The 13,149-nt window shown below is 37.1% G+C and overlaps 3 protein-coding genes across 4 annotated transcripts; all 3 read right to left on the bottom strand.

Moving 5' to 3' along the window:
- Nucleotides 1–859: 859 nt before the first annotated feature.
- Nucleotides 860–4,432, bottom strand: LOC143344018 (apolipoprotein D). 2 transcript variants are annotated; one of them, XM_076769550.1, is made up of 5 exons: nt 4,277–4,432; nt 2,963–3,082; nt 2,762–2,888; nt 2,388–2,483; nt 860–2,026 (listed from the first exon to the last, which is right to left on the bottom strand). In XM_076769550.1, the coding sequence occupies exons 2-5, from the start codon at nt 3,080–3,082 to the stop codon at nt 1,557–1,559; spliced, it is 813 nt and encodes a 270-aa protein (XP_076625665.1). In that variant the 5' UTR covers nt 4,277–4,432; the 3' UTR covers nt 860–1,556. The 2 variants fall into 2 exon arrangements, with proteins under 2 accessions (XP_076625665.1, XP_076625664.1); XM_076769549.1 differs by having other exon boundaries at nt 2,963–3,095; nt 4,277–4,389.
- A 640-nt stretch (nt 4,433–5,072) lies between these two features.
- Nucleotides 5,073–8,304, bottom strand: Cdk1 (Cyclin-dependent kinase 1). Its single transcript, XM_076769548.1, has 4 exons — nt 7,580–8,304; nt 6,760–7,055; nt 6,251–6,570; nt 5,073–6,003 (listed from the first exon to the last, which is right to left on the bottom strand). The coding sequence occupies exons 1-4, from the start codon at nt 7,614–7,616 to the stop codon at nt 5,760–5,762; spliced, it is 897 nt and encodes a 298-aa protein (XP_076625663.1). The 5' UTR covers nt 7,617–8,304; the 3' UTR covers nt 5,073–5,759.
- A 371-nt stretch (nt 8,305–8,675) lies between these two features.
- Nucleotides 8,676–13,041, bottom strand: LOC143344016 (uncharacterized). Its single transcript, XM_076769547.1, has 5 exons — nt 12,825–13,041; nt 12,094–12,174; nt 10,542–10,654; nt 9,686–10,358; nt 8,676–9,221 (listed from the first exon to the last, which is right to left on the bottom strand). Exons 1-5 carry the CDS (start codon nt 12,885–12,887, stop codon nt 8,925–8,927), a joined length of 1,227 nt encoding a protein of 408 aa, XP_076625662.1. The 5' UTR covers nt 12,888–13,041; the 3' UTR covers nt 8,676–8,924.
- Nucleotides 13,042–13,149: the final 108 nt, after the last annotated feature.

Raw genomic sequence — 13,149 nt, 5'->3', positions numbered from 1 at the left:
ATCGTAAATGTAGTATACGTGACAGCGGCCGTCGAAGTATTAGATATAATAACTTTTGGAAGGGGGCACCTACGGTTACTTTTGACTCTTTTTAAATACGGTAATCTAAAAAATTTGACCCTGAATTTTTAAATCAAGAATAATTCTACACTGAACCTCTTTTGCAAAAATATTTTTATATACTTTGTACGTAAACTCGTTAACACTATACAGGGGTATGCGGTACCCCAACACTGCTGCTAATGAACAACGCAACCGCTTCGAACAAACTCGAAACTATTACTGGACAGGTCTTTCCCCGTCAAAAGATTACCAGAACGCATAAATAACTAAGTGCTTCTTGGAAACGCAGTACTCCGCTATAGTATCCCAGAGTTAACTTCGGTTTACCATCATCCTACTCTATTTGGGCCTAGGATCGAACGTTGCATCTGTATCGCAGGGAGAAAGAAAGAAAAGTCCTTGATTAAGGGGACCGTGCTGCTATGGCTAAATAGAATGTGATCAGTATTGAGTAATTTTGCCTTACGAAGGCTTACTATAGCATCTGACCCAATACGACTTGCGTGGAAGGTCTTCTTTGCTCGTGTTTTCTGTCAACTGTATCAACCTTTCACGCACGAAATATCTTTTTGTTCGTTTGCAACCTGTAATCAGATTTTAATTTATTGCGTATATTAATACAATTTATATTTTAATGAACAAACGAGGAGCTGAGAGGAGTGACAAAGTGTTTTACGATGTATCTTAATTGTTTATCTTTCACCGAAATTCCGATATAAATATTGTAAACAGTAGTAAACGCGAGAAGTGCTTAAAAATCGTTCGTTGGGTACAAAAAGGAAGAACAATCCACTCGTACGCTTCAAAAAGCTTTTATTTTATCTTGACAATCGTCGATATTGTCAATCATCGTCCACTTATTCGAATAATAGCCATCGAAGTAAAAATATCATTTTATTAGTCACGTAGTCTTTTGTTCTCGTTCTAGAACTACCTCTAGCCTACCTCCATCGATGCATACATGTCCAATGTAAATACAAACACCTCGATCGATCGCGACTTCTTCATGAAATTCCAATGCTCTCACGAACTGGTTAAACTCTTAAACGATCTTATACTCTCATCGATGTAAAATAAGTGCATCTAATCCCGACGCTAACCCAGTTATAAACAATTTAAATTTATTCCATTAACGTAGTTATTAGCAGGGAAATCAATATAGCGACTTCGGTGGTTACGTTACTATAGGCTTGGAAACAATTTTGTTTTAATTAATGAATAAATGTTTAAGAAAACAGTTATAGTATTTTTCATTTTAACGTGAAACACGCTCAAACCTTAATATTATGATGATTGAGACACCTATGGTCAATGGTGTCTCGTTCCTTTAGTATTCAAATAGAAAATAAACTTTCATTATTGCAAAACAAATTCCGTGTCGTTCGAAATAACAACTGCCAAAAGATGCGTCGATAACTGGAACGTTGTACCTAACGCGATAATAAAACGGAACGAGATCAAAATAGCTAAAATTCACTGTTTAAACCTAAAACTTATGGGATCCATTCGACTTCGTTGGTCTCGTAATCCCTGGTAATGGCGGCTCTGGTGTGCTCCTCCGGTTTGCTGGTGCTTTTCTCCTCGCTTCCTGCTATTTTGTGGTAAACTTTGCTACCTGCAGAGGCCACCCATTGAACCCCGTCGCCTAATTTCTCTCCAGCCTTGCGCACCACGTTGCCTATATTCTCGGACGAGAACGTGCTCGGATCTACATTGATATCCAGCGTGTTGTTGCCCTTGGGGCATCCGGTTTGAGTGATGATGCTCAGATCGTAGGGATCCACGCCAAAGTTACTCAATTTTTGACGTATCATATCTACGTAGCTCTTGTCTAGGTCGCGGTGTCTGGAGAGGATGGTAGCGCTCTGACGATGAGCGAATGCCAACTTCTGGCAGGTGAAAACGCCCGCGTAGTTCGCGTAGTCGGTGGCGAAGATCACGTGAGACGCACTTCCAGCTACGCCTAAAAATAAATTGCATCGATTGCTTCCTTCCTCTGGCACGGTTGAATGATTTATGCGAGTAGGGAATGCAGATAAAGTTCAGTTGTACTCGAAGACTCCAAAGACGTTAACTTCTGCTTTTCAATTGAATTTAAATTGCTCGTCGATCGATGTCCATCAATTTTTCATTACTGTTCAGAAAATATTTAAGATTCCCTCAAGAGCGCCTGCCAACTGTCCCAAATTGGAAGAACGAAAACTATATTGTCAGTATATACGACTTCAAAAGCACTTGCCTACGTAGACTGACGTTCAGGAGATCGCGAAACGAGCTTAATTAATTTGTATCTAATCACAGCACTACTTTATTACGATACTTACTGAGAGGAAAACGAACTTGCATTCGAGCTGCGGTGCTCAGTTCCGGAATGGTCAATTCACCGGTGTAATGATACTCATGCTTCAATGGTGTAAGTCCTACGTACAGAGACATAGCTTTATTACGGATAATTCATCCCACTTGCCAGACAGTTATTCTATTGACATGCTTTTATGAGTCCCGATGGGGCCCAACATTCTCCTCCTTTATTAATCTACGAGCTTCTAGTAGTATGTACAACGCCACAATCGCGAGTACAAAAGAAAATCATTCACGTTCAACCATTGTTGTAAATCTTCGAAAACACAATTTTAAATTATCTTCCGTGGCCTTGTCCTTACAAACTTACTTTTATTACTATTTCTAACGATCTTACCTAATACTGGGTGATCAGAATCTTGAGTTATCACGTACTCGCCAGGCTCTTCGCCGCGAGTGTAATTGTACGTGATGCATTTACTGGCCGTCGATGTCTTCTGGATCACGTACCATACGCCTAGAAACTGAAATATAATAGGGAAATTTTAGTTCGAAGGTACACGAAGCAGACGAGCAACTTGTTTAATTTTCCACTTACTTTATTCATGTGGAATTCCGGCACTGGTTCTACAATGGGACAGGCGCCCAAGTGATATGTGTGGGCTTTGGCTAACACAAAGCATCCCACCAGTAATATAAAAGAAGATAGAGTCCTCATCTGGAAATACAATCTTTACAATATACTGAAATTAGGAAATATTAATCTTCGAATGCTCGTAATAATAATTCGACGATTCAATTAATAAAGTTCCACTCGTACTGAATTTTTTTCTCGAAAATGCGCAGGATTTCGGGGGTATGTATAATGACCAAAAATGATTGTAATTGACCCCTGCAGCCGAAAATAATTTTTTTAGAACGATTTCAAATTTTTTAATTTTGTCCAAAAATTTCACACCTTCTTGAATTTTTTTCTCGAAAGTGCGTAGAAATTTAGGGGCATGTCTAATGACCAAAAATGATTGTAATTGACCCCTGCAACCAGAAATAATTTTTTTAAAACGATTTGAAATTTTTTAAATACAGACTTCCAATTTGAAGTTTATTTTAAATACAGGGTAATAATAAAGGATAGATGTAAGTAAATAATTCTAAAAACGGATCCCGTACAGTTCCTTTTTACACGCATTTCATTTAATATGATTCACTTCTGGTGAATTTGAAACTGAACTACATCGAGTATCTGATGACGCTTCTGTCCGACCATTACACCAAAAAAAAAGAAACACGCACGAGATTAAAGGGCAACCTCGACGACCTCCGTACCTCGTACAAGCTTCTTTATTTACAGCGTGAGACTCAGCTTTCACATATCTGCCATGAACGACCCGTATATGCTTTATGTCCACGCGACGTTAATTAACATAGCGGAAAATGTAGATCCATGTATACGCAGAACACTACATTTATGTAACAAAATAACGGGTTAAAAACTCTGTCTGCAACAGTGTTCGTAACTGAACTGAAACCTTGTTATGCAAAGTTTCCTATCGAAACAGGAATTTCTTTCATAAAACGAGAAACAAAAATATCAAAAAACACCAATGACTTTCTCTCGGACGATTTAGCTCCGAGCACAGGTTTTCTGGAAAATATTTTATTACCAAAGTCTATTTGCAAATTAAGTTTCACTGTCATTGATTAGAAGTAACCGAACAATGAAATGATTTTTACACAAATATTCACAGAAGTCTTGGAATACATAGAAGCACATACGGGTATTTAAATATTTATTGCAGTCAATGGCCGTTCGAGCAACGCGCAAATTACATTAAGGAACGATAATGGATGGAAATGAAACGCAAAATTCTAAAACGTTACGCGTCTAAAGCGACGAAGAAAGTTTACTTACGGCGAAGCGATATTGTCAGACTCTGAACTGGTACTGTAAACACTAGATCGCATGGAGGTCTTTATGAGACGTGCCCCACTCTTAATCCGATTGCGGGTCACACACACTTTCAGTGAACTGGTACAGTGCCGATCAAACACGTTATTCCTAAGGAATCTAAAGAAATTGACTCATTTCTTCGGTTACCTTTTGTGAAAATGATTTTCTTGTACCTTGTGCCGCGTTAAAATATTAATCTACTTACGAAAACAATAAAAGACACAATACTAATCATCTATTTATAACGAATCTGATCAAAACGCAACGTCGTTTGACCGCGTTCGTGTGATTTTAATTTTTATTAAAGAAGGAAGGGAAGATGAGGGTACCGTATTTTGAAGAATATCATCAGACTGTTATTTATTTACCACTGACTTTGAGTATCTACGTTCGTAAGAGGATCTAATTCGATCGAAATATTTATTAAATAAATACACTGTGCTTGCTTGGACTACAAATGCTATTTTGTACCCGCATACTTGTATTTTTATTAAAAAAGGAAGCAAAGACGCGGGTCTCGCATAATTCTCTTACGCCGCTGGCAGCGATGAATCATTTTCAACCGTAAGCGAATCAAGCTAGTTGTTCCGAGAACCGCTGACACCACGTATGGTTTCGTTCTTTTCTCCGTAACAATGTAATTTAATTTGCATATTAGAAGATAAAAGACAACGACGTACTAGGGGAAAATAGCGGTGCAATCGCACGGTACCACCACGGAAGTAACGAAGACGTTCGAACAAACACGGGAGAACGCTTTCGAATAAAATATCGTCATTTATTTGAGAATAAAAGTACAAAAGATATATTTTAACAAGCTTATGAAATTGTTCAGTGATATGTACACGTGGCAATAGCAAAATATCCTTAGTTGAGTTATTAAAGTAATCTGCTCTTTCGATCGATGGCAGCGCTTGTAAGATAGTGCAAATACTGAAGAAGTAATTTTTCTATTCAGTATGGTATAATGGTATTTAAAGGCACTTATAGTTCCGCAATACCCTCATTTAAATCGATAAATGCTAAATATAGAAAATAAGTAAATTTTAACAAATACGTAATACGTCGTACTGTCGGATCGACAAATGTGCATTCTTTTTTGTTGTGTGTGCTAAAGATGAATCACTGAAATATCAAACTGTTACAGTTAAACTTGCTCGAGCATGCTGCGGTGACTTATCATGACATGGTACGTTCATCGAAATATTCATTCAAAATTCTGTCGAAATAACACAATATAATCGCAATAAGAAATTAAAGTTCTCTACGTGAATTTTCCACATCCAATGAGCAGTCATAAAAAAGAAACTCAAACGTGTTCTTATACTCGAATAAATAAACTTCATTTTCAGATACCCTGAGACATATTCTCCATATAGTCACACGATTAAAATGTCACAATATCTGAGCAATATACATCTATCATTTCGTAGTTCTCCGTACTTTATGCCGAAGGCAATTTGGATATATCCAAATCATTGAAATAAGGATGTTGCAAAGCAGATCGCGCCGATATTCTGTGCACAGGATCATAGATAAGCATCGATTGCAAAAGATCGAGACCATCCGCGTCTAACGTTTTAACTTGCGATTCCAAATTATTGCTTATCCAATTGGGAAATGTAGCCTTGTAATCTGTTAGCTGTGTTACACCAGGCCATATCTCTTCGGTAGGAGTCCTCAGTATACTATAAAATACATATATTATTATTTTCCATTCAGTGAAGTTACAATCCAGCACAGGGGTAGAGAACCTTCTGCAATTCAAAGACTACGATGTTACTTCCCGGATTCCTCCTAATTTTGTCAAAATTATGGGATACGTATCTAAATACTAATTGATGTCCTTTTAGAAACCTATAGACAAGCAAATTACACGCAGCCTTTAAGCTGCTAGTTCCCCATCCCTAATCTAGTACATCGTTCGAATCATACCGAAATATTCTAAATAGTTGATCGATCTCGCTATCTCCTTGGAATAGCGGTTTCTTAGTGGCCATTTCGGCGAATATACAACCTATGCTCCATATGTCAATGGCGCACGAATATCTGTTAGCACCGAGAAGAATTTCCGGAGCTCTGTACCATAAAGTAACTACTTCGTGCGTGTATATTCTGACCGGTATGCCGAACGCTCTACCGAGCCCGAAATCTGCTACTTTAATAACCCCTGATTTGTCGATCAGTAAATTCTGAGGCTTCAAATCGCGATGTAATATTCTACGCTTGTGGCAGAAAAGGATAGCACGCGTAATCTAGAATAGAATGAACGTAATTAATATTAAAAATATGAGCAGAACTACATAGATATTGGTAGTTTTGGTACTGTTTAAAATCATGTTATGCAAGACCAGAAGAATAAATAAATCTTCCCAACCCTGCACAAGATCAATACATACAGATTTTACATGTTGTATATTACGTGCATTATTATATTTACCAACCTGATATAAATAAGATTTAACCATTTTTGGTTCTAGCACTTTCCCAGTACCTAAACTATCCATATACTTTTTTAGATCCATAGTAAGATATTCAAAAATGAGATACAATCTGGTCTCTTCCATCAATACATCCATTAATCTGACAATATTGGGATGAGGTAACTCTTTGAGCAATGATATCTCACGAATTGCCGTTGATGGCATTCCCTCGTCATCACTTTCCAAGCGAATCTTTTTCATAGCTACAATTTCCCCTGTTTTCTTGTGTTTTCCCTTATATACTACCCCATAAGTACCTGTGAAAATCTTTTACTGTATCGCCTCCCACATTTTGCATACAGTACATAAAAAAACATTAATGGCAATGTTTTCCAGCATACACAGGAAACATACATATATTTGTGAATCTTAACAATAGATCAACGGTAGAGACGTATAATTCTTATTTGTTTAATGCAATACTCAATTGTATCTAACAATTCAAATTCGTACTCCCATTAAACGAATGATGGATTAAAATTCTTTACCATTTATTCGTTGTTCAAAGCTTTTATCCAAATAAGAATTTTACCTGTCTCCGACCAACAACTACAATTGCCAAAAAAACTTATCCTACAACAACGTAGATCGATAGACGCAAACTTAACAAAAGTTTGTGAGCTACGCTAATAATTACGATAATTAACGATCAATTAATTGTACTGGATGACAGAACAGTGGTCGAAATAATCTTAGATTACCAGAAAGTATGACCTCGGTACATAATAAAGGAAGTTTAATTGGAAAAGCACGACCTGCATAGTAAGCATCGTCAAATCACCTTCACCGATTTTCTCGATCTTCACGAAATTCTCCATTACGAATGCACGGTCGTGAAATCCAAGGCCAGCTGATATTCTGTTCTAACCCGTTGCGCTTCAATGTACTGCGTAAATGTTACAATTTCACATATGTTTTCAATGTGTTTCACAAACTTCTCAATGTACCGTCACGTAACGATCAAATTCAAACGTCGGTACGCCATATTGGTAAACACGTTAGAAAGTTCGTCATTCGTATTGTCCCGTAACAACTCGGCCTCGGATTGACCAATTGAAACAAGCGTCGCAATGGTAACTACGGACAGGACCAGTCAGGGTTAGTGTTACTAGACTACAGACCGATGTGTTGGGCATCTGGTAACACTGATACACACAGAAACACAGGTGTTTCCTTTAATCCCGCGTTTTTTTTCCCCCACTTCGTACATAACACCCTCAAAACTACGATCGTATCATATTTCAATTTTCAATAATTTTCGTTCGAAATTCAATACGACAACGTTAAATTCGAAACTACTGGCCAAGTTTACTTTTGTATCTAAAAATTGTAATGAAAAACTCGAGAAGCATCGTAGATACTAATGTCCTAAACAAACTTGAAATTTTTCGAAACCTGATTTTAACTTTAGCTACTCAAAAATTTTGATAAACGAATTAGACTATGGGTACATTAATTACACGAGTATCCATGAAATAGAGGTTAGGAATGTTCGTATACTGCAAATTATACGGATTGAAATACAAATACCCATATATATAATAAATGCTACTCGAAATATTCAAGCTCGTGTCAGCACGAGTCTATAAATACAATGTAAATGCATTGAGCTGCAGAGGAAGAACTCGCAGGGCAAATAAAGGTAGTAGCTGCAAGAATTGTTTGATGTTTATTTAGAAAAAAAAAAAAAAAAAGAAAAACGTCATCTCTGCAAATGTATCTCATATGTATTTGTACATACAGCATATAGATACAATGGAATTATTATATAAATAATGCTGCAAAACGCGTTCGTAGCATAAAAAGATTCGTCATCTCTTTCACTTTCCCATGACCAGAAACTAATTGGGGATAATCGTCAAGTCGAGAGCACCGAGTCCTCCTCAGAGTCTTTAACAAATTTATTTTCAAAGTTTACAATATAATTACATAACGCTAACAAGATCTTTCGAATCTTTGTTTCATAAGCTATATACTATATAGTCACTATTTATAACGACTTTGAAATGAAACTCTGTTTTGCAATCGACCTGACAAGACTGCAAAAGCAACAAACAAAAGTTATGTCGTGCCTGTGACTGGCATTTGTTAACCGTAACTTAACATTTGGAAAATTTCATTGTACTTTATCGCGGAAATTGGTAGCCACCGGTGGCGTAGCCAAGACCAACACCACGTTGCGTGTGTGTAGTAGCTCGTGCTACTTCATATTGTTGTTCCATATTGTTAAACATTTCTTCTTGTTTTTTTAATATGTCTGGCTTTGTACCAGCCGCCGAGGCGGCTGGAAAATCGTCTTTAATACCCATTAATCGTTTAAATTTCGCTGTTACTTTTCCATCCTGATCGTGGGTGAATGTCGTCCCTACCCACGTATTAGCAGTTGAGGCTGTCGTAGACGTTTTGCCTTCGTCTTGCTTCGTCTATGAATACAAATTACGCGACGAATACAATTTACAAAAATCAAACGAACCCTTGATGATAGTTCATTGTTAAAATGATTAATACACCAACAATAACCATTGTTGCTCCTCAATGATAACTAAACGTTTAAGAAAGTAATGACAAATAGAAAGATTTTGTTAGAAACACAAGAATGCGCCTTCAGAAGTATGTGGAAACTGTTTTAAATATCTTATCAGTAAGTGATAGGGTCATATGAAAATAAAATATTTTACAGTCGGGTTTAATATCATAGCTTAATAGATATAATCAAAGAATGAAATGTTCACGTACTATACTAATATCAACTACGTCAATCGCCTGAAAATGGTACTTATATTACTATTATTTGCCATTACTCTTTTAATATTTTACAATTTATATAAACTGATATGGTTTTATGTAAAGAAAAAGAAATTTAAAAAATCAGCTACTTTATATTTACCTTATTCGCCCATAAAAGCTTCCTCTTCTGTATTTGTTCGGCGTATTTGCCTTGCGTCGCCGTCGCCAATGGATTGTAATAATTCTGTTCGCTTTGAACACCCGGTACCGGAGCATCCCCCTCCGGCGCTTTCAATTCGATTCCTAATTTTTCCAGCTGTGCCAACTTATTTCTGCTTTTCTCCTCCCGGTAACTCATTGTTCGGAAAGGAGGCGGCGCGCGATCTCTGGATCTTGATCTCGATCGCGTGCGATCCTTCTCTTTATGGTAACTAGATCGATCGTCCCGGTGTCGATCTTTCGTCCTGTCGTCCCTAGAATGTCTCCGATCTCGATCCCTGTCCCTGTCCCTGCGTCTGTCTCTGTCGTTTCTGTCGCGATTACGATCCCTTCTGTCGTCGCGGTTCTTTTCTCTGTCGTCGCTTTTCTCATCCCTACTGGACCCCAAAGAACTCTTTTCCTTCTTCTTGTCATCGTCGCGAGATTTCCTATCGTCGTCTCTACTCCTTTTTATGTCTCTACTGTTACTCTCCCTGTGACTACTCTCACGTTGCCTCCTATCATCGTACGACGATCGACGGCCTTTATCGCTCGTGTGTTTACTACGGTCAGATCGATCTCCTCGTTTGTGGTCGTCTTTCGTATTTGCTGTATGGTTTTCATGATCAGATCGCCTGTAAAACGATTACGTTCTGCAGGGTATACCACACAGATTCGTATTATTATTCTGTATGTATGGGAAATATTATGTGGTAAAATATGTTGCAAATCTCTCTTATAAATAGAAATAGAAACAGCCGAAGAGAGTGTATCGTTTAAATGCGGAGGAAAATACGTTCGTAAACAAACCAGCTCACCTCTGGTCTGAGGAGGAAGGTAATGTGCGGGATGTGTCTGTTCTCGATTGCGTCACCGGACTATTTGCACGTTCGCTACTAGATTCCCTGGACGAATTGTTGTTGTTGCTTTCCTAAAGAAATAAAAATTAGCAGTATTACTATAAACCTTTCACACATTCTATTAAATAGAACATAAATTTCAATTTACATTGCCAGAACTATATTACAATTCATGTTTTAGCACCCTCAATTTAGCAAACATCAATGTTCCGTGCGCCGTAATTTTAAGGTATTCAAGTTCTAACAGATCGTGACGTTAGCAAACATAGCAATTAAAAGCCACAAAATTTCGATGTACTTGAACATTGAGCTTTGCGTCGTTTCTAATCACCGTATTATGATGACCGGATCCTAATTCTTTTTACGTACTTAAAACTAATAATTTCCATAAAAATAAACTATACAATATAAATTTGGTTTTCTCACATCCTTGGTTGTACTTGATACAAAACGTATTTTTTAAATGTAGAAATTTGTATTCACTGCAAACATCATTAGAAATTGCATATTCAGTTAATATCTGGTAGATAAATAGAATTAACACGGAACAACCACCGCATAAAAAGAGAAATTAGAACATGAGGGCCCTTCATATTTATCTGCTTTAGCAGTTAGTTATTACCCGAATGTTTGTACATGTGGTTTCTTTGATGGTTGATTTTTTGTTAGTGTTACCTTCTTCCAGCTTCCTCTACTCACCTCTGTCTTCTGAATAGGACTTGGGGTAGTCTTGAAAGACCCTCACACAGCATAGACCTTGCCGAGGTGCGTAGATATTGTATCATGTATTACCAACAGAGCTACGTGTTAATATTTTCTCACGAAATGGCACTATACCCATTTACTTATTATTTAAATTTTAAATATCTCAATCTCTACCCTCATTGTCTCTGCCGCGCGATAATTCGGACTTAAGGTCATGTCTTAAATTATTAAAATTTGTAATATCATGTATAGTCTTAACCATAACATAATTCATTGAAAAATGGTATCAAAATATTAAAAGAACAAGAGTGCATTGTATTATAGCATATTATATTATACAATGTAAATAATACAATGATTTATTCGTTTTATATGAAAAAAAGACATCAATGTAAAAAAAAAAGCATACTATTATTGTATTATGTACATTATATTACATCTACATCAGTGGTTTTGTTATCTATAAGGTAAAAGGTGATTATTAAAAAATAGTTTCATGTAGGTAAAGCCATTGTAAAACTCCTTATCTTATAATTTTAACGAGAATAATTTGTTTAGAGTTTCCTTTAGATGATTAATGTGAGAAGGGTGCAATAAAAGTGCTATACAAAATTACATTTCGTTTGGACAGTTTTGACATGACCTCTAAAAATCAAATACTAGACCTTTTATACAACAAGCATATATGACCCTACATGTACATACAGCCCCCATAAAGTCACCACGGTATCTTCGTAGTAATTGTTGTAATGTTGCTTACTTAATACTACAAACAAGCATTTGCAAACATTCAGTTTCACTGTACCTCACTCATGTCCATTTGTACAGGATCATAGTTGGCGTCACTGGCCCTTTTACTGGCATCGCTGTGTATTTCATACGGCATCTTTGAAACACAATAGTATAGTGAAATGTTAAATAGTCTATGAGCCATAAACTTCTCACACATTACCAATATTAAACAATTATTGAATTATACGTAATTCTGTACATGTAACTGTAAAACTTAATTTCGAGTTATGACTAGTTTTGAGTTACCATCGATTTTGTTTGCTCACTCCAATCAGTGAATCAATTTCAACACAAGTGGTTAATAGTTTACTAAACGTTGATACTTTTAGGTTATATAGTACATTAATAAAGACAGAATCTCCCTAAGATCGTCATAAACGTGTTTTATTCCTACATAAATATTTTCTATCAACCGAGGTGTAATTGAAACTGGTGCACAATTTCCACCGATAAACTGTATGTAACCCGTGTATCAATTATCAAATCCAAATCCATTTCGTAACCATATTACGTTCTTAAGAAGTTCAGCTGCTTTTTCACGATAACGGACAATAAGCTCGAAGCAGAAAGTCCATTTGCTCGAAATTGAAAAGCTATCCAACAAATTGAAGAACCTGCCCAGAAGCCATATCGAGTTTGTGTACATTAAAAAGTTTCCTAAGCGTCATGGATGCCGAAACAAGGAAGCGCCATTAATAAGACGATCTTCAATGACCCGACGACAATTAAAAACTGCATACTCACCTTCGGATCTTCCGAATTGTTACTGTTGTCCCCGTCACTAGCGTAATTCGCTAACGAATCCATAATGGCGTGAAAACGGGGCACGAACTGTCCGAAATTGTTACGACTTATCGTGGCGCGTCGATCCTAGTCTGCCTTGCGCAGAAACGCCATTGGTCGAGAACGTTTGGCCAGCATTGTTGCGTAGTTTTATAGCGCTTCCATCGAATGGGGTTAGCGAAGCGGAAATGGAAGGAGAAGGCGAAATACAGGAAATGCAGCGCGAGCGGCAAAATTAGGCGCGAACGCGAAAATTTGCGTCGCAATTCATTCATCGTTGATGGGC

This window comes from Colletes latitarsis, chromosome 7 (genome assembly GCF_051014445.1).
Source record: "Colletes latitarsis isolate SP2378_abdomen chromosome 7, iyColLati1, whole genome shotgun sequence".
Classification (NCBI taxonomy): Eukaryota; Metazoa; Arthropoda; class Insecta; order Hymenoptera; family Colletidae; genus Colletes; species Colletes latitarsis.
Note: the sequence above shows the minus strand (reverse complement) of the source record. Positions and strands in the feature narration are given on the sequence as shown.